General features: G+C 36.6%; 1 protein-coding gene across 2 annotated transcripts in view; it reads right to left on the bottom strand.

Moving 5' to 3' along the window:
* The window catches only part of TMEM131 (transmembrane protein 131), a 102,106-nt gene that overhangs the window by 42,543 nt on the left and 36,103 nt on the right, over positions 1–23,460 (bottom strand). For both annotated transcript variants that reach the window (XM_064438530.1, XM_064438538.1), the window contains exons 4-11: positions 18,919–18,987; positions 10,313–10,436; positions 9,277–9,393; positions 8,295–8,417; positions 7,491–7,571; positions 4,593–4,743; positions 4,417–4,473; positions 3,399–3,460 (exon numbers count right to left, since the gene is read on the bottom strand). In XM_064438530.1, the coding sequence (XP_064294600.1) occupies positions 3,399–3,460; positions 4,417–4,473; positions 4,593–4,743; positions 7,491–7,571; positions 8,295–8,417; positions 9,277–9,393; positions 10,313–10,436; positions 18,919–18,987 (784 nt within the window). The remainder of the gene's footprint in view (positions 1–3,398; positions 3,461–4,416; positions 4,474–4,592; positions 4,744–7,490; positions 7,572–8,294; positions 8,418–9,276; positions 9,394–10,312; positions 10,437–18,918; positions 18,988–23,460) is intronic.

Raw genomic sequence — 23,460 nt, 5'->3', positions numbered from 1 at the left:
ATGCAAAACGAGTTCCAGCAAGAATCTAATACCACCATTTTTTTCAGAAAGTGTCCTGACAGCAACTTCTGTGGGGAAGAATTTAGAAGTAGACACACTTCATGGCTTTCCCATGGGGTGCCCCAGTCAAGATTTCTGACCCTGCTATATGAAGATACATTCAATATTCAGCATAAGAGCAGAAGCATAAAAGTAGAAAATGAGGACGTTAAATGTTCTAGAGAACACAGAGGGGGAAGAAAACTTTGTGCTACTGCAGCAGTTACTGAGAAAGAATTCAAGGTTTATGGGACTCTCAGGCTATACATTCTAATAAAACTAAAGAGGGGAAGAGTATGGGTTGAAACACTGGCACGTGTCCATCCATACTGTTTACCTGTCAGCAAGCTCCCAAGCATAGTTTTGCCTTGTCCACCTAGCATGTCGGTCTAAAGACTGAGCAGGCTGTAGACTTTTGTTTACAGAGAGTACAGACACAGCTACCCTGCTGCAAGAAGAAAAAGTCCTGTGGCTACAGGCTGCAGGCTAAGGCTGGTTCCATTAGTGTCAGAACCACCTTTGTACTGTTCTGTTTGCTTTTACAGACACAATTATTTTGTCAGTAATAACTTGGCCTTCAGTTTAAACAGGGACACAACTAACTAACTGAAGTTCACTTTCACCATAAAGCACCACCCAGAACAGCCATGGAAGAAACTACTATTACATTTTAATCCTTTAAGGTGACTTTCCCTTGATAATTTTGAGATGTGTGCGCTCAAATGTGCAGACTGAAAACATAACACAGAAGTAAACTAATTCTTGTGGGTTGATAAAAAAATATCTACTCTAAAGTACGCAAATTGTGACATAAGTAAATACTTTCTCATACAAACATTTTTATTTTCAAACTGATAAGAACTCAGCTTCAATATACAGCTGTCCTGAAGTTCCCTGTTCTTTATGCATCAAACACAAACAGAAGCTCAAATTTTAAAGTGTGCTTTTGCTTTTAGCAATCAAATGGGCTTAAACTGCCTTAAAGAAACACAAAATTTTCATTCTAGACAAGGGATAAAAGAAAGCGTTCAACCACCTACACTTACTAGATTTTTGACAGCATAGCTTAATTGTTGCAGCATGACAACAGTTCATCCAGTCATAAAATAAACATGATTCTCCCTAATAATGGAGAAAACCCTACAAAATGTAATTAAGCAAGTTTTTATGAAGAGTTTTAGAACTCAAAAAAGAAAGCTAAGTGACTCGCTTTTATTTTCCTCAACCAATTTGTTGGACCACAGCATGACTAAGTACTTAAAGGCAGAACAACTACAACTCTGGCAACAGTATTAGCGGTCTCTCATACACAGATGACCTGAAGATATTTAGTTCCTCCAGCACTCAGCTTAAATATATGCTAAATATAGCCTTGGCCTTTTCTTCTGACATTAAGATGAAATTTGTCAGAGAGCTCTGTCTCACTGCTTTTAAACCCTAGCTCTAAGGGGTCAGAAATCCATTTCTCAAGGTTTCCTAGAAGTAAGCTATTCACCAGGTTCCTTCCAAAAATTCCTTACTCTTGCTTACCACTTTGAAATTCCTTGATTGGCACAGCAGCAGAAATTCACATGGTGCCTCAAGTGCTAGAAAGGTTACAGACTTCACAACAAAGCTGTGCCTTAACGAAAAAAACAATTGACTTGATGTGCCATATATGACACACTGAAAAATACATCATATCTGGACTTATGTGGTAACTTCATCATTGAAGAAGTGAGTCCTAAGAGCTTTAAGAACACCAAATTTGCTGCCTTGAAACACTGTAAAAGAATAATTAATCTCTAATAGTTCTGTCATGACACGTATAATGGTTATCAAATGATAGCCTTCCATTAGCCTGCAGTCTGTGGTCCAAAGACCATAACTTAAAAAAATGGGTGGGTTTTTTTTAATGGAGGAGTGCAAATTAGGTACTACATTATCAGATATTAGAAGTGATACTGATGGTTTGAATATATGGTTATTTGCATCGTACCTAGGAAGTATATTACACCCTTAAAAAAAAAAAAACCAAAACCCAACCCCCCCCCCCCCCCCCCAAAAAACCCCAAACAAAAAAAACCCTATTCCTATGCCAGAAACCCAGTATATCTAAGAAGATAGACATGATATAAGACAGCAGACATAGCTGGAAAAATAATTTAATAAATCTACCAACCCTCTGATTAGAAAAATCTTTTACAGGTCTTTTTTTAAAATAAAAACTGACCATGGAAGCTGGTTCATGGCTTACAAGGCCATGAGACACCTTACAGGATCATTGACCTTCTTAGTGCGACAAGCATTAGGACTTCGATGAATTAAATTCTGTTTGCAGTACACTGCGAGTTTCTCTCGACTTGAAATTATCAGTGAACAACAATGCTTAGCAAGCATTGCAAGGGACTATTATCACAGCGGAAAGTTATCCTTGTACTAAAAATGTGTCCTGTTTCTAATTTAAGTTAAAATACTGGAACCTGAGGCTAGATTAAGTTTTGTTAGACCTCTACTATTAAAATACTATTCCCTACAGTTACAGCTATAAGCTTTAAAAACAGAAATGTTCTCCAAGAGCTCAGTAAGAAACCTTTGCCAATCCTTCAGTCATTCTTCTGGCTCCTCTGGTTTCTTTTCAACACTTCAACACTTTTTGAAGTGCACTGGGACAAGGTATAGCTAGCTACACAACTAAATCTGGAAAACAAGGAAGAAGTGAGAAAAATAGTGGGTAATGAGGAAAAATTGCACAGGAAAAAGGTATGAATGAACGAAGGCAAACTACCAGACTTCAGCCAAAATTCTGTAATAAAAACAGAACGTAGAAAATCTAAAACCTAGAATTCTGAAGCTGGCTGCACTTTACATGCAGCTGCAGTGATCTCACTGGAAAGGGCTCTAGAGTATTAGCAGGCTTTTTTCTTATTTCAAGCTACAAAGCAGATAACCTCAAGAAAACAAGGGTCATTTTACAGTCTGCTCGACAGCGACTCTTTGCTCGTCTTAAAAGATTATGTATAATGTGGTAGCACGTTATACACTCTCATGGAGTGTGTGATGAGGCCAAACAATCCCAGACTCTGCATTAATCTCCCGTTCACCAAACAGGAGCTACTGTTCTCAGGTATAAAAGCTTGCAGAGGCTCAGATATTGCAGGCACAGCCTATAAATGCTGAAACAGCTGTTCAAGGAAGGCTATGAAGCAAATGAATTTTACCATGCATATAGATTGTCTTACTATTAAGTTACGTTTTCAGTCACACATCACCTAGCTTCTAATTCTAAACACTACATGGTGAACCTGTGAATGATCAATTTGTATTAGAGAAAGTAAACCCAAGTAGAAAGTTTCAAATTGAAAGGAAATAAAACTTACTGTAATTGGCACATCTTTTGTTCCTGAATTTAATAAATGCAGATTTAAAATTTTTGGCAGATCTGTTAAAGAACAAAAAACACACCTGGCTATTAGGCTATTTTAACATTAGAACCTTAAACAAAGTCATCTGCACTAGCTGGTTTCTCATATAAATCCACTGTTGTTCAGTGTTAAAAAGTTAATGACAGTACAGCCAGTCAAAATAGCTAGTTCCAAGAATCTGACACACTTAAAAATTGCATTTTTGTATATTAGTAGGTATTACATGCTTCAGCTAAACCACTTGAATTTCTAACATATTAAGAAATGAACAGGGTAAAAATACTACTACAATGAATGATTTTCCCAGATGCACCAACATTCAGCAGAAACTAGTCTTACTGAAAAATCTTTGCATGTTAAATAAGTTGCAGGGAAAAGTACTTCAGAAGCTACCTTTTTCTAGTTGTAGTATGATATATACAGTTTTTCTTCAGTAATGAGGCCTTTTTACAGTTCCAAAAGATACCTTCAGTTTTACTCCTTTATGCCATAATTTTTTTATTTCAGTACTCAATACTACTTTAAAATGTAAAATATTAGACACAAATGTATAAGTGGCACTTAAAAGACATAAGTAACAAATTAGATTAAGTTTGCACACTTTTACTATTCCCTGTGTCTGAAAATTATTAAAACTTACACAGATGTAAAGCAGTCTTTCAAAACAAGTTCACAAATTAAGTAAACTGACAATGGTTTTCAGACTAAGCCATGCACAACTGTGTAAGACTAATATTATTACTAGACTTATAACTGGATGTGCAAACTAGTGTTTGCTTGTACAAATATCTCACATATACTTGCAGGTGAATACATTTGTGTACTGTTGTAACACATTGTTGCCCTGCTTTTGAAACTCTGGCTTTTAAAAGGCAGCATTCCACAAGCAACCCTGGATAGTACAAAGGTATCTGGGCTTCCCCCTCCTCACCCTACTCCTTATAAGTACTTTGAGACCTGAAGTATAGTTTACCTTGTGTTCGTAGTGTACCAAAATCTAGCATTTCTGTTGATGAATAGATTCCTGGTGCTTTAAGAAAAAAAAAAAAAGATAAAAGTTACCATTTGCTTATTATACTAGAAGTTAATTAAGCTGAATAACTTAAAAAAAAACAAAACCAACAAAAACCCAACCACTTTTCTACAAACCTGTTGTAACTTCTACTTCAACGGGGAGAATGATAAATTCTGTGTTGTCTGAGGCATTTGTTTTTATTCTAATGAAGGCTGTATGATTATCTGCTTCTCTTGAAGAAAAGCTGGCTCTCATCACTCCTTTTGTTTCATAGGGAGGTATTTCCTGACAAATAATCAAAGCACATCTATGAGAGTACAGTAATTACAAAAAAGCTGCCACACCAAAAAAAATTACAATAGAAGCATTGAGTATAATTGTATTTTTAAAAAGAGCTGCAATAGCAGTAAGAGATAGGCTGCATATTATTAAAATTACCATTAAATTTAGTAAGGATAGTTGTAATCATCTAATACAACCCTGATTAAAAATAGATATATGCAAGAGGACTTTCACATCCCATTTGATTAAGTTTTATGTATTAAAATTCTGGTAAAGAGATAGTAGACTAAATTGACAGAATCTACCAATAAACAAAATCTATTCATGAAAATATTACTGAGTGCAGTAAATTCAAATACCCTTTTTGCATATTCTAATTGGTCTTTTTTCTCCAATGCAGATACAAGGCATACAGTCTCAGTGCTAAACACAAACTGAAATAGTGCAGAACTGCAAGTAGCCAGAAACTTGTGGAGCTGTTTTTTGTTTCTTTGGTTGATTTTTTGTTTTCTTCTAATAGAAGATGAAAACCTTGATTTGAAATTTGGAGCTTCTTCCACTTTAAATGCAAATAAATGTGACAGATAGTAGGAAATTTTGATCAGTAGTCCTTGCAGTGATTGATGTTTCAGTTCTTTCTTTTGTGTTTTTGATGAAGGAAACTGGACAGGTCATAATACATATAGACACTGATTGTCTTATACATCCCTTCTGTGCTTTCTGTAGTACAAACTCATACCTATGCATTCAGGAGATCAAGCCATATTTTCCATAGCACAATGACCGGAGATGTATTTTTTGAACACTGTTGAATATCAAGAGTAAGTATTTTCAGCTGCTACTACTTGGTGAGTCCCTAAACTAAAAAGCCTTCAAGTTCTGTTTTCGCACTTATTTAGAGACCTAACATAATGCAGCTGTTCATTAATGTTTCAAAGGATGTGATCTGACTCTTCCATATGGGTAAGCAGGGATCCAAGGTTTGTCAGATCCCGGAAGTACCTTTGAACAGTGATTAGAAGAATACTCCTGCATATGCAGACTGCTTCATCCAATCATCCAAACATTTGGCGCTAAAACAGTTTTAGACAATATGTTGAAGTATCATCATCATATTTCAAATAATTTCTTCTACTTTGCAGCTTTTTCTAACTGCACTGCAGCTCTTGACATAGCCAATAAAATGACATAACTGGGTTTTTCCTCCTACAGGTTTAATGTCTTCTAATTGCCTTATTGTTTTGAAATACCAATGGTTGATATGAAAACTACGCGGATGAGTGCTGACTAGTATTAACTAACTGCCTTTCCGTGCAATAGATTGGAAGCTTTCACATGCATGTTGTCATTACCTTAACTGGCAACCTGGCCTAGAGAAGCTGAAAAGCTACATGCTCAGGAAACAGAACTAGAAACAAACCAGACATTAAAAAATCTTCTATTCTTTTGTTTGTGGTTCTAACATGTTTGTTACATACCTACTAACAGCTACAGAATTTAACATTCCCCTGGAGTTCTTTTGACAACAAGGAAGGGGCTATCTTTAGAAGCAATGCCATTGGACTAAAATGGTGCCAAAACATTAGAGCCTTCATTTTTTAAATCCTTAAGGTTTACAGCTCACCCTCAGCATCTCTTTACTCTTTCCACTGCATTTTTTTAAATGGTCATCATCTGTATTCATAGTGACTTGTTCGCAACTTTTCTATCTAAAACAAAGATACTACCATTCTCATGGACCTCCTCCAGAAAAGCCAGGAATTAAGTTTTGTCATCATCCTCCTTAGCTCACTTGGAAATATCCTGGCTTTACTTGTTATATCAGATGTAACTTTCAGTGACTGTAATGATACACTTGAGCAAGAGACAAGTTTTGGAGCCCAATGACTTTAAAGTCTCTCCCAGACAAAAAACAGTCATCAAAAAAAGAATTCTAATTAAAGAGGAAAATTGTTTTTTTTTATCTAGTTAGACATTACCAACAGTGTGATATACAGCAGGGAGCCAATACTTTACCTTCAGGATGCTTCTGAAAATTTATGTCACTTAAAGATATCAGTATGTGTTACTTCAAAACTACATTAAGTGAAGAACACAGTAAAACAGATTTAAAGGGCCAAACCATGAGTCCGTCCAATCCGCTACCCTGTCTCCAGCAGCAGACAAAGAGTAAAGAGTAGCTGCAGGACACGCATATAGGAATATTTTCCAGAACAGCTTCCAGCCACTCTTGAGTCATGATGTAGGGGTTTATTGCAGCTAGACACACTGCTGTTTTGTTTAGTAATCCTTAATAGATTCTTCTTCCTTAAGTTTGTTCAGCTGCTTTTTCAACCCATGTATGCATTCAGTGATTTGCAGAAAGGACTTTCTCAGTTTAAATAACACACAAAAAAATTTTAAAATTTCCATATATTTTTCCGGTGGGTTAGATCCACCTCACAGGCCATCAGAAGACTGCATTGTCCTGAATGCTTAGGTAGGTGGAATTCATTCTGGTGGGGATCATCTTATTCCTCTCATTTCAAAAAAGCACCGCTCAATACAGGTGGCTTCTTTTAATTAAACCTTTCCTTCAATTCCCATTACCATACAATTAACAGACCCTGTTATCATTCAGCTTTTATGGGGTACTTTAATGATTTCATGACAAGAAACAAAGTTGGTAAAAAGCCTCAAAACCTAAAATCATATGAAAATAAAACCTCCCTACACAAGTACAATGGATGTTGCAAGACATGACTACTCACCCATAGCTTCCTTGTACCTCCTTGCTGACCTGTTGGAAGCTCTAAATGGAGATCACCTCCACTGGAATACATTTCTACCACCTGAGGGTGGATATCAGGAAAATGTTAGCACTCAACTTTACAGGGATCCTGTTTTAGTTATCAGGTATTATAACGTGCAATGACATGGGTTAGCAACTATTTGACCACTGGAGTATCTTATAAATTCACTTTTAAATGATGACATAAGACATTTGCTAGTGCTACACTTTATGAGCTTTCTGTAGCATTTTGGTTTGTGGATCACTTAACAGAATCAGGTCACATTTATCAGTGGACCATTCATTTACTTGTCCAGTTAGGTACAGACATCATCAATCCTGCCTTAACACAAGAATGTTTGCCGACGCTACATACTAGGGTACACTGTAAAGACACCTTATGCTATGCAAAATGAGCTGAAGGAAGCTAAGAGGCATGCCTGGATTAAAAGCACAAGATCTATTTTACATTGTTTGCTTCAGTTTTTGTCTTAATTACCAGTGAGATTTAATTCTTTATTTTGCAGTAATGGTGACCATTTTAGAAATGGAAATTTCACAGTAAAAACCTCGATTTAGCAAATTAAGAGATCTGTGAGCATAATCTACAATTTATAGCACAACTGATTTGCATTTGAACAGAAAAACATTTATATAATATAAAAGACTTGGCCTCAAATAGCTTTAAATTTCAAACAGAATTTTAATAAGTACCAAAAAAAGCAAAATTTCAGTTTAATATCATAAACATAAACAAGCATTAATAGTTTTCTCTTAGGCTGACCTGCAAAGGTTCACTGTGAGGGTTATGTATATTTATTATAGGAGAAAAACTGCTATTTACAGGAACTCGTGCCCCAATAAATGGGCGCAATCGATAGGGGTTCGGTACTCCAATGCCAAATACCTGGTTCAGAAAAACAAAAGTGAGCGTAAGTAGCTGTATGTAATTGTTGCAGAACCTAACATATGTGCACCAATTTTTGTAATCCACCAAGTACTCTTTTTCATTAATTTTATAGTATCCTTCTAACCGAACATTTAAAACCATCATCATGGTAAAGCACTAAAATAAAGTAACTAGTTTAGTTTGCAGCTAAAGGGTATTTCTACGATTACTACGCTGACATATTCAGAACACAGGAAGTCAAAATACCACCCTTTTTTTCTGATACTCTGAAACACTAGATACCAGCTAAAGGTTGAAAAAATGTGAAATTTCCTTTAATCGTACCATTATGGAACAGACAATCCATATGGGAAGCATTTTTGTTGTTGTTTTGAAGACATTGCCATGGTAAGAGTCATATTCTTTCAACAAGAGTATTTCTCTCACTTTTCAGACTTTTCAGACGCTCTCATCTGTCTGGTTTATCTTTCAGAATCTCAAGTGAGTAATTTTTTGCCAGCTTAATGAATAACATTGTCTTGCCACTGGATCAGATGAGTACAGAGCTAAAGAATGAGCTGAAATGCAATGCTCGCTGCAATGAGACACTAAAATAAACACACACAAAGTTGCTGGGAGGATTTTAAACCCTACATAATTTCATCGATCTGGTTTACAGTACTGCCCTACAGATATTAGCAATGGTATACCTCTGTGTTACAACAAGCACCAGGGATGGAAATTTCTTCAACTGGGCTGATTAAAAAAAACAACACTATTGTGCAAATATCCTTGGATGATTAAGCATGTCATAATAAATACTGCTCTGGTTGATTCACACTTCACAACTTTTTCTGAAAGAGTGTAATTCTCTTACCTGATAAGTAAATACCCCATGATTAGAAGTGTTAATAAATAAAGTGTTCTCTACATTTCCCACTACTCTTGCAAGGAAAACTACATCAAAGGACGTGTTCCCTCCTGGAAGAATTTTCTGGAAAAAATGAAAGCAAGCAAGCAGAGGAATAAGCAAAACTTTATTGAAGACATTCCACCTTGCAGATGAAAAATAGTTTTTGTGCTACAGAAGATCTCTGTGTGTTCTTTATGTGAAAACTGAAGTTAGAAAGTCTTGGAAACATACAACAAGATTTAAAAATACCAGTATTTTATAACTATTATCTAGGACAGGATCATATTTAATTTTCATGTTGAATTCTGAACTTAAGAGTTGAGCTTATCAGAAATATTTTGGACTGACGGTTTACAGAAGGTTGGAGAAAGGCAATTACTGCAAGACTTCTGTAAGTGAGAAAGGTTGCTTATAGACAGGTTTTCTGAAGTTTTTAGTGTTTACATGGTCCCTGCTAAGACACAGGCCCTGCAGACAAAACTGAAACTAGAGGACTATATCTGGTTAATGTGGTTAAGAGTTAACCCTGCTGACACCATGCTTTTTAACTTGCAAGTTCCTGTAACGTGACTGCAGTAGTTATGAGTGCACTGGAGTAACTGCTTCACACTAATACCACTTCACTGGACTTAAAATTTTCAGAAAAATTAAAAGAACAGCTTGTTCCTGTATGTGCTCTAAGGCAATGTACGCTTAGTCACTTCAGCAACAAAGGAGATCTGCTGTTAAACCACCAGTTACAGTCATGCTTCCAGTGTAGTCAGAACTCCTATGAAATATTTCATTCCTTCTCTTCTAGTGGGGTTTGTGTGTTTTTCCATGCTCAGTTCAAATTTGCTTGGTAACTGATTCAAGATCGAGAACTGCAGTATCTTAATATTTTTATGTATGTAATTATTACATTAAGTAGCTCATTTAAAGAAGGGAGGGAAGTCAAGCTCCCATTTGGGGTGGGGAGGGGGGAAGGAAAAGCTCATTTTGCAAAAGCAGAATTACTTACCCTATTTTGGAAAAATGATGCATGAAAATGTGATGTTGTAGCAGATATTGATACTAATGTAATTGTTTCTTCTGAGCTAGGGTTATGTAGGTAAACTTTTTCCATTTTTGGCATCCCAACTGGCCTGTTGAAACAGAAAGTGAACATTTGTATAAAGTATTAGAATTCTAGAAAACAGAGCATTGGGCTTTGGCCCATTAAACCAGATAGGAACTTAACACCGAGGAACACTGGTAATAGAGCTTGGCATTAAACGTTTTTTCAAGTAACATATGTAAATTCTACCTTCAAGAATTACTTAGTTAACATCTTTTCCATTATTTTATTACTTTTCCTGAAGGCTCACCTAACATCGTATCATCCTCTAGAATGGCACCTATCCAAAATGAAATTTTATTTTTCAGGTTTTCACTTCAGAATCAGAAGCAGTAGAATAGAAATAGAAGTTTTCTATTCCTGTGCTAGAACCTCTAAATAATTATCTTAAGAAAGGTTACACACAGCAACTTAAAATAAACACAACATACCCTAGACAAAAGTCTAAGCACAATTTTTTTTCCTGACAGACTGTAAGTAGTCTTAATCAGAACCCAGAATTTTTCTGGTATTATATTTTATAATATGCTCTACAGAATTAAGTAGACAGACGTGTGCGGCAACAACTATTTTATTTGTGTATTGCATTTGAATTCAAATCTTAAGGAAAAAATAAATGGTTGAGATAAATTCTAGAATTTAATAAGTCAGATGTCAAACAGTTAAACAACAGCACACTTTTAGTAACACAACACACTAACAATTTATTCAACGCAAGCTTTAGGCTTGTTCTGTTTTGCTTGCAACAGCCAATGTGACAGTAAGTGCTTCAGTTTCACCAATTATTTTTCAGAATTTGGTATCTCTTCAAAATTTTTTCATGCCTTTTAACACATAGGTGTTAAGCATCAGCACCAAAGCACTAATAAAGAGTGTAGATTACAATTTGCTCCGTCTTAGATTTTGGAATTTAAAACAGTTAACTTTCAGGCTACACATCGTCCATGTAGCACTCCCTCCCATGTCACCTGCTCCAAACATTGCAAGGACTGCAAAACTACTGAGAAGAATTACTATCTGTAGTACCTGAAGTCATGATGACCAATAACAGATGTTCTGCCATCCTCAGTTAACTTTAATAGGTCACATTAATAAGCGCTATTGTTTATACAGTTTTTCAACTTGGGGGGTGGAGGGGGTGTGTCTCTCAATACATAGAGCAACATAAGTTTCTTGTAAATTAAAGGTTGCATTGAATGGAGGATTTAGTGACAGAATCAAACTATACCACAATTTACAAAGAGATTGCATTAACAGACAGATCCTCCTACTTATGAAACATGGACTAAACAGAAGGATACTAAAGACCATGATATTAATTAAAAGACATAATTAACCTTCCATAAACTGCATCATCACTAACAGTAGAATATATCTGCACTCTACTACTGTAAGTCTCTCTGCTCTGTTTGCTGAGTACTCTTAATTTCATGACTCCATCAGCAAACACTTGTTGACTCTGTGATTCACTGTCAAAAAACCCTTCATTTTGACTTCTCTAACTTAATTAGTAATGAAGATGACAATTTATCCCCTCACCTTTTAAAACCTGTACAAAATCCAACATCCAGGTTAAGCCATAACATAAAAGTATTTGTATCTGTTGCCAGTATACATGGATATATTAGAAAGGGAAATGGTTTATCAGCTGTGGTGTTTTGCATTAACAGCTGTAACTGCTACAGTGTTGATCAATGGAATCAAACAGTAAACCTACACACCTGTTCTCCATTTGATAGGGAAAAGCTTGTCAGACCAGAGGAATGTGAATGAGAGCCAGCCTTCCAGAGTTCCCCATCTGCAGCCCACCCCCAGCAAAACAGAAACAAAAAAAACCCAACAACAACAACAACAAAAAGAGTCCAACTCCTCCAACATTGAAGAAAGCTCTTTCGGTCTCTCCTGAGGATCAGCTGTCTGTTCCCTAGTTCTCACTGTAATTTCCCATTCCCCTCAGTGGAAGACATGCTCCCAGCATCCTGCTGCAACTCTTGCCTGCCACAGTGCAGCCTCTGGATAATTCTCTTCCCCAGACCATGTTCAGTAGCTCCTCCTCCATTACAACGCACTCCAACCAGTCTTCATAAAAGGAGCTTAAGAGCCAAAACCAAGAATCAAGCGGAACAGTCCTCACCAACCACAACAGCAGGAAGTGAGTGAAGATGAGGTAGATGTTAAGCACTGTGTTTCATGTGAGCAAATGACATGACTAGCATACCACCTGTGCTCTCTACAGGGCTGTGTACTGAAAACTTAAGTCAACTCTGATCTTAAGTGACATTTTTAATGATGCCTAATGTGTGAAACATCACAAAGCCAAGAAAACTATGTTGAATGAACTGGTAATATTGAAGTGCCAGCCTGGTCCTGTCACAAAGGTAGTTTGGAAGTAAAACTCATCACCCCAGAAAATGTTTCAAATATGAACAATCTTTTTAAGGCCTTTTCTATTTCTGAAAAGAGGGGAACATAACACAGTATATTTGAGAGGCTAAAGCCTATAAAAACAACTAGTAGGGAAGCAGCCTCAACAGACATCACAGTTCACTAACTTCAGATTCCAGACTAAACCACCACAGTATAATTATAGGTGATAAAGGCAGAAGTCACTATAAAGGAATTCTATTGCTAGGGCTATGTTTTATTTTGTTATTTTGTTGACCATTCTGATTTTGAAACCATGAGTCCAGTGTTATGTCTTGTTCAGACACAGCTTTCCTTACATTCTTTAAGCCTGATGTTAGCCAAATCTACACAAATAGGACAAACCTGACTCCTTTTTTTTGCTATCAGACACAGTGAAATCCAGGTAAAGCAGCGTGCACCAAACACCTTTAATGAACTTCCATCCCAAGCAATAATCACGTACGGGATGCTCTCCAGGGCTGTGGATTATCAAGCCAAAATGACCTGCACAAGTAGTGTTAACTGGTGCCAAATTTTACAGCAGAATTTCCCAGAGCAGTCACAGCTAGCACTTTTCATTGCAAGAAGCTGGTACAGACACATACGCCTTCAGGCAAACATGAACTGTCAAAGCACGTAAGATTTTGCTCTTGATCTTTTGTCCCTGCATAATACTCCGTACACCTACACTGATAAAAAACAGATACCACAACCTAAATGAGAAGATGGTAATTAACAAGGGCGAGGTGCCTGTTCAAATGAGTAAGAAGCCTGTGTTCATGTTCTTTACTGCTGCAACTCAACTCTTTCCAAAGTCTGAGTTAGTATCTGCAGTGTATTGTAAGCATGTCCCTGTAATGGAATTAATTGCTGCTCTAGGGATCAGGAGGTAGAATCTTTTAACAAAGGAAACCAGCTCCTGCAAAAGGTTGGGAAGATGAGTCCTTGACTTATTAGCTCAAACTTAATTTATAAAAATATCTAGCTACTCACTGTGAAGCAAATATGGATTGAGAAAATGCCCTTTCAAAGCAGTAATTATATTTTTTCTTACTGCATATAGCTTAGATGCCTCTGTAAAATGCTCACTTGATTTGTGAAAACCTGATACAGATCTACTACTGAAAAGCAAAGGATACATGAATGAGCAGACACACTCCTCTTCTTCCATCTCCTATTCTTTCTAATGAGATTGGAGAGAGAACTGAAGTCAACCAAAAGCTTCCTACTTAGATTTTGGAATGCTGGGAATATAGACAAAGAGACTCAAAGATTCAAATCAGGTAAACTCCTCATAAATTTGAGAGTTTAGCAAATATGTTTTCCCCAAGTACTTTTTTTCTTCTAGCATCTTTGGCAACTGCTGAAACAATTTTAAGACCAGCTGTTGCACAGAATATCAAAAGCTTCACGTGGGCTAAATCAGTATCCTGTGTCAGGCAGAAGTGAAGAACAGATGCCTAGAAGGCAAAAGTGTAATAATGTGGAACACATACAAAATCAGGTACTAAGAACCTGGGTGTTGACTTATAATGTATCCAGCTACTTCTAATGAAATGAAACGAGCTGGTCTTACAGAGTTACCTCTAGAGGCTGAAAGGGATAGCATTTTGTACCCCATTCTAAAGAAAACACTAGTTCCTTATTTGCCTGTGAAGGAAGTCTGCATGATGTACAAGACTAGAGAATTAGTGACTAGAGCATTCTTCCTGTTTCACATGGAACTGTATGCATCACTGGTTCAATGACACAGGCAAGTCGCTTCTTTAACTGAAGTTTGAGAATGCAAATGTGTCTCTAACTCGGAAAAGCAAAAGAAAACAGAAGGGGTTTGGTTTTGTATATGCACTAGCCTATAGACCAATTGTTTCTCAGCTTTCAGATTTCACTAGATTTTAGCAAATAAAGAAAGTTCTTTTATATTACACTTGACAAGAAGTTAGTGTCTATGTAAGCTACTAAACAGAGCAACTGCTCCGTTTTATGTTAGAAAGCTAACACTGATCTCATACAACAAATCATACCTTTTCCAAACAGTTAGCAAAACCCCGTATACAAAACACCAGCAGTAGAGTCTTATCCAGCCATGCCACCAACTGTGATTTGAATGAATCTTAGAGTGTAATAAACTATTATTTGCTTTGGCGACATTCTGCAGTCTAGCATGACAGGCTAACAAAAACAGAGGTAGATCTGGACTAAATCTTAGTTTACTGTCAACAGTGTCTTAATTTTAACAAACTTCAAGGGAAATGAAAATTTCATTTTGCAACACTTCAAAAAAATTCCAGCAATCTCAAATTCTGTTGAGAGATTAGAGTTGTTGAAGAAAACAGACCAATTTGCTAAACTTCCCATCCTCTTGTGTTACTTCAAGTAACATAAGGTCTGAAGAGCTTCAAGGAGGTCTCAATATTTGAAAATTACCAAGCAATTGTTTTCAAGGCCAGCTCAAGCTTTCATGGAATATCCTGCCAAATACTAGAGCTCACAAACAAGAAACATGAAAACATTACAAAAATCCCCTACGGATAACACTTCAAAGGAAATGCAAATCAAGATTGTTTATCAACAGAAAACTGAAAAACAGATTTTCAGAATACTGTCCTACTGATGAGAAAACTTTGGCTAGAGAATGGGACCTTGCTCAAATTGAGTGAAGCAAGAACTTCCCACCCACCATAAAAGCATATGTTGATCAAGGATTAAAATATTACTTTTGCTAAAAGTATCATTTCATACATTACCAATCATTTTTATGAAGCAGGGGCAAGATATCAGCTTAATCTTTAAAATGATTTCACATTTTAAAATTTTGATGGTAAGCAGTTCTACCTTATATTGTGTTAGTATCCTAAACTATTCAACACCCAAGTGTTCCACTACCAAAAGTTACTTCTACCAAAAATTTAATTGTGAAGAACTTATAAACTTTCCTTTTCATGTAGTCGGAGTTGAATTAACACAGATGAAAGCAATGCATCAAGATTGATGAAGACTCAAGTTCTCCCAAAAGTGGATTCAAGAACTGAATACAAACTGCCCTGCAACAGTATTCTTCAGTCATCACCCAGATGGGCCAAAGCTCTAATATGAAGACCCATCTCAAATACAGAAAGCCATATAGATAATGACTGTTCTGCCAAAATAGCCTCTGAGCAACTGACTCCCAAAGCTATGGAAGACGACGTAATGGTTACTGTTTGTATGTTAGAACACCTCAATTATTCCATTCCCATTTAATAACCTGGGAGAGTAACAGATTAAAAGAGAGGTTGCAAGGAACAGAATGCAGCTAAGACTAAAGGCAGCTAGTTGTGGAGTTGGTTTTGGGTGGAGGGTTTTTTGCTTGTTTGTTTTCTTTAAAGCCCGGAATCTCTGATATCTAACATGTTGCAAAATCTCTTCCAGAGGAAGACTGCTGTTGCTTCAGAAACACAAGCAGGAGGCTTTCACATTAAATAACCAAATGAGTGTTCCACTTAGTCCAAGCAGTTCCCTGGAGCAGCGATACGCGAAAACCTGCCTCAGTTCCACCCCATTCCCAGAGGCTTAATGTATACAGAGAACATTTGGGATCTCTCCAAGTGAGCTAAAGATTTGCATATTCTACCATACAGCATACATTTCTTTGATAAATGTGAGATTACCTGGACTGCCTTCAAAGTGGTAGAATATGGTAGTATTTATTATATTAAAACAGCATTAAACCCCCTCATCTGTTATAAAACAGAATTACAAGGCCATTGTAATCTCATCTCCAGATGGAACACAGGAAGTGTCTACTGCACCTGTTCATCAGCTTAATGCCGATTTTGATTTTCTGAGATCCCTAGATAAAATAACTTTTCATAAATATTATTTGTGCTCAAGTTGGCATGTTTTTGAAACATCTGATTAAACCCACGCACTCTCACCAGACCAAAAGTGTTCCAGAAAGAATGGGTTAGCTTACAACTGAAATTAAATATTGCAACTAGCTTTAGCCTAGGAATAATACATGTTGATAGCTCAGCATAAACATGAACTTTGAACAAGCTTGCTCTACTAAATGCTACATACTACCTATTAATGAAACACTCTTTAGGCACAATACTTATTCAGAAACTAAATATGCCTTTCCTAAAATCCATTATTAACAAAGAAAGAAAAGCCAGAATTTGAATGTGAAAACCCTGTCTATTTTAAAAGGCAAAAAAGCCAAAAGCTTAAATCTGCATTATTTGACTTCCAAGGTGTTTGGCACCTGCAGTTTGTTCCCACCATAAGGTTGAGTTACTCAGCATTTCTCAGAGTTGGTTCACTTTTATTTAAATGCCTAAGTACAGATTTTAAACTTGACTTTGGGGCTCCACATCTAAATCTCTTCTAAAACTGTTTTTGACATCTGACTGAAGTTCTAATAAAACAGAATATGATTTCTGCCTGAGATTATAACCTAAACTACAAACAAACTAAATTATCATATACGGTTGGGGAAAAAATAAAAAAAGGGGAAAGACACCCACCAAAAACCAAACAGAAGACATCATGAACCAAGACCTAACACACAGGTACCCTATTTTAACTGATAGAAGGCAGCGATCCCCCAGTACAGTTCTGCATTTACAGTACAGAGCCCTTCCTAAGTAAGAGATGCACTACTTTAACAGCATACTGATCTACACTATTTCTTCAATGCTTTCAGCTCTGACAAGAACAGCTTACATAAAGCCAAAATATAATGAAGAACAGCTTAAAGTATTTACTATACTGCCTGGTGTCTATTTTTAGCAAGGAGAAAAAAAAGTCTTTGGAAATCCACAAAGCGAAGCGGCACACGTAGCTTTCTTCAGACCATCATGCAAACTACCGATGACCTTTAAAAGCAAGATATTTCAGAGGACATCACCAAAACACATATCTTCATATTAGAATAAGGAGTATAAAATATATTTCAAATGTAAAATTCTGTAATGACTATGAATTGAAAGCTTTTACTATTTTAAATCACTTAAAACCAAATCAACAGGTAAGTTTACAATAATTCTAACAAAGAGCAAACTGCTCTACAAGTTTGAGATTACTGCACTCACCAGCGTAATTTCCTTGCACATCTCTGTAGTCACCACAGTGTACAATGGTCTTTCCTACAGACACAGGGTACTATATTTTTATTAATCTTCTGTGGCTTATCTGTAAATAAAGCAGCCTTTCATCCAGCAGCAGTGCTGGCTGAGGATGGGGGAAGCAATACTGCACTAAGGCACACCCTAGACTGTTTTCTTTCTTCCAAGTTGAGCTGTTAACAAAATGTTTGAAGTGTCCTCAGTGCGATTTACATTGTGTCAAAGTATCAGTAATGCACAGAAGCCGCATCCATGCACACCAATTCCAGAACTAATTTTGACCTTTAAAAAGAAGTATGATTGTAGCTACCTATACATAGTAACCAGCTACTGGTAAGAAAAGTTAACACTGAAGTAGTTCTCAGAGGAACCCATTACAAACAGGTATGTTGTCAAAATTAACTTACTTCCTCCTTCTTTTCTTTTACTTTTTAGAGAAGCTGCAGATAAGTTTGCTGTAAACTATTATATTCAGCCACTGAGAATCGAAACAGCAACCAGCTGCAAGGTGGGAGCATGGAGCTAGGTTCCTGGGAGCTGTTTGTCCCCCTTGAGGCTGTATTTTCACAACTCTACATTACCGTTCCAGTAACTGCAGATCTACTGACTAAGTTTTTTTTGCCACCAAAGCGATAGTAAAACGGACATGCTGTAGTAGATGTTCTCTGATGTGGGTTACGTACAAGCAGAAAGGTAACCTCACCTCAGTACATTAAGTTCTCAACTTAAAACTGTTTCTGGTCTGCACAGCAGCTGTACAAATACCCAAGAAGTAAGTACAAGCACCTACACTACCAAAACTGTGGCAGCTGATGGTCTTAAAGATCACACAGAGACCTAACTACACCAGCTCTCTGGAAAAAGTAACTCAACTACACTTACCAACAATCTGCCAATGCAATTTATGTACACAGCCTTCTCCATCAGTTTTAAACGGTCTTGAGATGTTTTCTTCTATTTGTCTAACTAAACAGGTGAAAAGACTTTCCAACTTACTGTTCATGGAAATCCAACATTGGTGGCTCAAACCGGAGAGGTCGGCAATTTCCCCGATACAGGGATACACTGCAAGAAAAATTAAAATGCTGTTAAAGATACTGTTAAATGATACATTTTTGTTCCCTTCCCATCTCAAATTGCCCTTTCTTAGCAAAATGTTAATTAATACTAATAACAGAGCAACTAATTCCAAAAAAAAGGAACAGCATGACAAACTTGTCCCGTCAGGATACCAAAATTTTACCAGCCACTTACATGATTATGTGGTGCCTCCAAGAAAGATTATGCAAGATTACTTATCTTGGAAATGGACATAACTGAAGTGTTAGTTTTCCTCTATATAGCGATGGCTAAGTGAAAAAGTAATCTAAATAGGTTTATATCATCCTCCACAGCAATATCCAAACATCTTCCTCTATGTATAACAGCAACATATACACATCATGAGTTTCCCTACCTACATCTGTACTAGTACATAAACAATCTTGGACCTATTTGATGGTACTGAGGCCACATGGGAGAAAACAGCCTATGTCTATACATGTCTAAAATCTCATAATCTCCAGAAGGCACAGACTCTGCTCTAGAAACATTCCTTAGTTTTGCCTATACTAACCTCCCACTGGGAACTCTTTAGGAGAATGCTAGTAGATGAAGACTAGATCTTAAATACCACTCAAACAATCCAGCAGTGAAAACAAAGTATCTGGATATGTTCTCTACTACTCCTTATTTTACCAGTAAAGTTATATAGAGCACAATCAGTAACCCACAACATAAGGTACAAGAAAAAATACAAAAACAGTTTAATTGACTGAAACATTTTCTTATTCAGAATGATGTGATTGTGACCACACTTAAGTACCTCTGTAGTTCAGTAACACTTTATTTTGGGCTGAGTAAAAATCATTTGTACAATAAAACATAAAACACGGAGACAATAACGTAAAATAAATAAACAGGAAATACTGAAGTATGGCTCAAGATCAATGACTCCTGAGTGGCTCAAGACCAACAGCTTTCCTTTTTCTTTAAATGCTTTTGTTACTAACATCAAAATAGCACTCCTTTTAGATCTTTGTTTTCTGACTTTGTATCAATCCTAGCCGCCCAAAGACATGTACCCTGGGTAAGCAAAGCTGCTCCACAAACCCAGCCAGGGCAGCAGAAACACCCAGTTCTGTCTCAAAGGGAGAACACAGGAGGTGGAAGATGCCCTCAGACAGGCACATGTGGCTCACCTTATAAAAGCTAAGGCCTTGAACTCAATCTAATTCCGTCCAGTATGGTTCCAGGAAAACTACTGATCGATCAAATTCAGATGTCTTTCCATACTCCAGAACCACTTCAACAAGGAAGCTATTTACAGGAGTAAAAATTTAAGAATAGGGTATGAAACCTAAACTGTATTCTCTAATGGCACAAATCTGGGCAACAAATATAACAAGTAAGTATAACAAATCAATGGCTTTTTTTTTTTTTAAATACAATGTCTCAATGACCCAATCTAGTACTCCACAACCAAATCTTCACACTTCAAGTATAACATGTTAAATAGAAAGATCTATTCATGCTGATTGATTTACAGCTTGCTAAGTTTGGATGTCGAAGCATCTTCAGTATTACTTAGAGCTTAGTCAATAATAATAGCTTTATCCACATAATAAAAGTAAAACACTATTGGGGAAAGAGTAGACATAGTACAGTCAGCCTTAGCGTACACTTACATATGCGCGTGCGTGTGTGCACGCACATGCACGTGTATACATTTGGATATATACAGATCACAAAACAAGTGAAGGTGTAAGACACACCAATAGGAGGAACTACACCAATAGGAAGAACTGTATTCACATCTATAGAAAATTACAATTTTTGCTACTATTAAGTGCTCCTGTGATTCATTACAGTTGTTGAATAAGAGAGCTTGGGTATACTTTCTCAGGCTAAAAATCAAACCTCATGGAACACGTGCTGAACAAAAATGAAGTTTACAAAGGCAGTGGACACAAGATAATAAAGTTGGAAAATTATAGTACCAGAGATATTTTGAAAGGATTAAACAAGTTGATAATAAGTCTTCAAAGTGATTGTCTCACTTTCCAAAGTTCATGGTCCAATTTCAAAAAACATTTACAGTACATTTTTAAACTGAAAAGGACAAAAAGCTCATGTATCTCCATTGTCAAGGTAACATTAAACAGAAACTACTCTTCTTCAATTATCATTTTTTAAATAGTACTGTCAATTTCTTCCAATTTCAAAACTCTGAACAGTCAGCTAGCACCTCTTTTATTATTGGTCAATATTGGTAAAAGGACTTACCAGTTCCTTTTATGGAAAAGTTATTAGAAAAATTTACAGTATTTACAAAAGCAATAACACAGACTTTTATTTCAAACTCACTGAAAATACAGTCAAGAGTAACTTGACCTAACCGGAACAATCAGGACATACACAAAGAGTTTAAGCAACATTTTCTCAGACTGCATAGCTATATTATCCTGGATAGCCATTTAGACAACACAGAATTTCTAAAAGGCTGAAGTCTGGTGAAGGCAGCCACATCATAATGAATGCCAACTATTATAATAAAAGTAACAACTGTAATAAGATTCAAATGGGAACAAGCAATATTGGAATTCCCAAACTTTGCCTACTGAAAGGCCCAACATGAGTCAACTTGCAGCAGACTTACAAAACGATGATAATGTCTGCTCTGCTGGGCACTTGCTCACTGAAGGCTGGATACACCCATGGGTAGGGCAACTTTACAGCATAATGACATTTAAGTTAATTACTACTGTATGCATGTAGAGCTATGGCTTCCAGTCTTATATCAAAATTTAAACATTTTTCTTTCCCTACCCCTCCAAGTTTTCTAATTTTCAAAGTCAAGAAGAAGAACATGAAAGGGAAAAGATGCATCTGAATGAGAGAGGGCTACTGACCTCTGCCAACAAGCTCCAGCAGAGCAAGAATTGGCCAGGAGTCATCTGAACCTATGAAGTTTCAGGAACGACTAGTTCCTGGTAATGATTTAAGATGATCCCAACACTTTTTCCCTTCTGCAAGAATTCTGATATTAAAAATGAGACTTGAGAGTGAGCTACACACAGTCCCTGACACGATCATTACCCTCACTGTACCATCCACTCTGTAACCCATTTGAGAAGGCATTTACCTCAACTACTAACTACCGTACTGCTGCTACGCGGAAGCAGCCTACCACCAGATGCAATTCACTGAAGTGCAACTTCATGTCTCAGTAAGGTAAGTCACAGATGCAGTTATAAAGGTGGTCAAAATTTCAATGCCTGGAAAGACTGTAGGTGACATGGACACCCATCTGTGCTGACAGACAATTTTCTTCTGTCTAGGGACATTCTGCAGCACTTATATAATATTTTGCTGTTTATCACAGAGTACTAGGCACCAAATTTTAAGTAATCCGTGCACATCTCTGCCTTTGGAAATGAAGAGAATGCTTGTCAAATACAGTATTTAAAGATTTCTGAAAGTTGGGCAGTAACTGTTTCTGTGTCCCCACTTCACCTTTCTAGGTGTTCTGGGATTTCTGGAGGAGGTCTGTGCTCTGTGCAATCTTATCTGTACCATCTTTAATTGCTACTGTGGAAAATTCAAATCTAAGCATTAATCTATATGTATTTTTCCCACATTACCAGTTGTTTAAAGGGTTTTATATCCTCTCCTGTGCAATAAATCATCAAGAAATAAAGACAACAGCATTAAACATCAAATAGCAAGAGATCTCATTATTTTATTTAGCAATGCAATCTCTTAGAAAGACACTACTTTGTTATTTCTATTACCACAAGATAGAATGAAAGCGTGTCCAAAAATAACGTTACGATTTTTTAAAATGACAAATAGGCGAATACTTCACAGTGGGTACTTTTTGTGCCAGAATGTCCTTGAAAGAGCCACCTCAAATTTGGACTGAACATTTTTGGCTAAAAAAGTAAGCAACCAATCATATTTCCCTGACTGCATCCATGAATTGTTAATATTTAAAAAGAAGGCTGAGCTGCATATATCAGAAAATTTATTTAAATTTTTATAGTTAGTATTATTTTAGAAATATTGGTATTAAACACAGCCTCAGTGAGAAAGTGAACTCCCACAAAACGTTTGACCACTTTGGTATCTGGCAGTAGCCACTGCTATAATGATGAATGAAAAGACTAGCAACAAAAGGTTTTCATAAACCACACCCAGCTAGTGGTTGGCTCATTATGCCAACATTAACCTTGTATCATGAAAATATACTAATTCTATCAGAAGTTAAACTTCAAAGCTAACGTTTCCTGAGGGGGCTGTCTGGGGAAAGGGCGGGGAGAGAACAGGGAGAAGCTTCAATAGATTCACTGTAATCTGACCACAGGCAAGAACAAAACAAATTAAATGACTTCCCTCCTTCCAACCAGTGTTAAAAAGCAGATCAAAGAACCAAATAAAATAGGGAAGAAATATCTGTAAGCTATACCAAAAAGATATGATAATCTCTAATAAGGACAA

Source organism: Phalacrocorax carbo, chromosome 1 (genome assembly GCF_963921805.1).
Source record: "Phalacrocorax carbo chromosome 1, bPhaCar2.1, whole genome shotgun sequence".
Lineage (NCBI taxonomy): Eukaryota > Metazoa > Chordata > Aves > Suliformes > Phalacrocoracidae > Phalacrocorax > Phalacrocorax carbo.
Note: the sequence above shows the minus strand (reverse complement) of the source record. Positions and strands in the feature narration are given on the sequence as shown.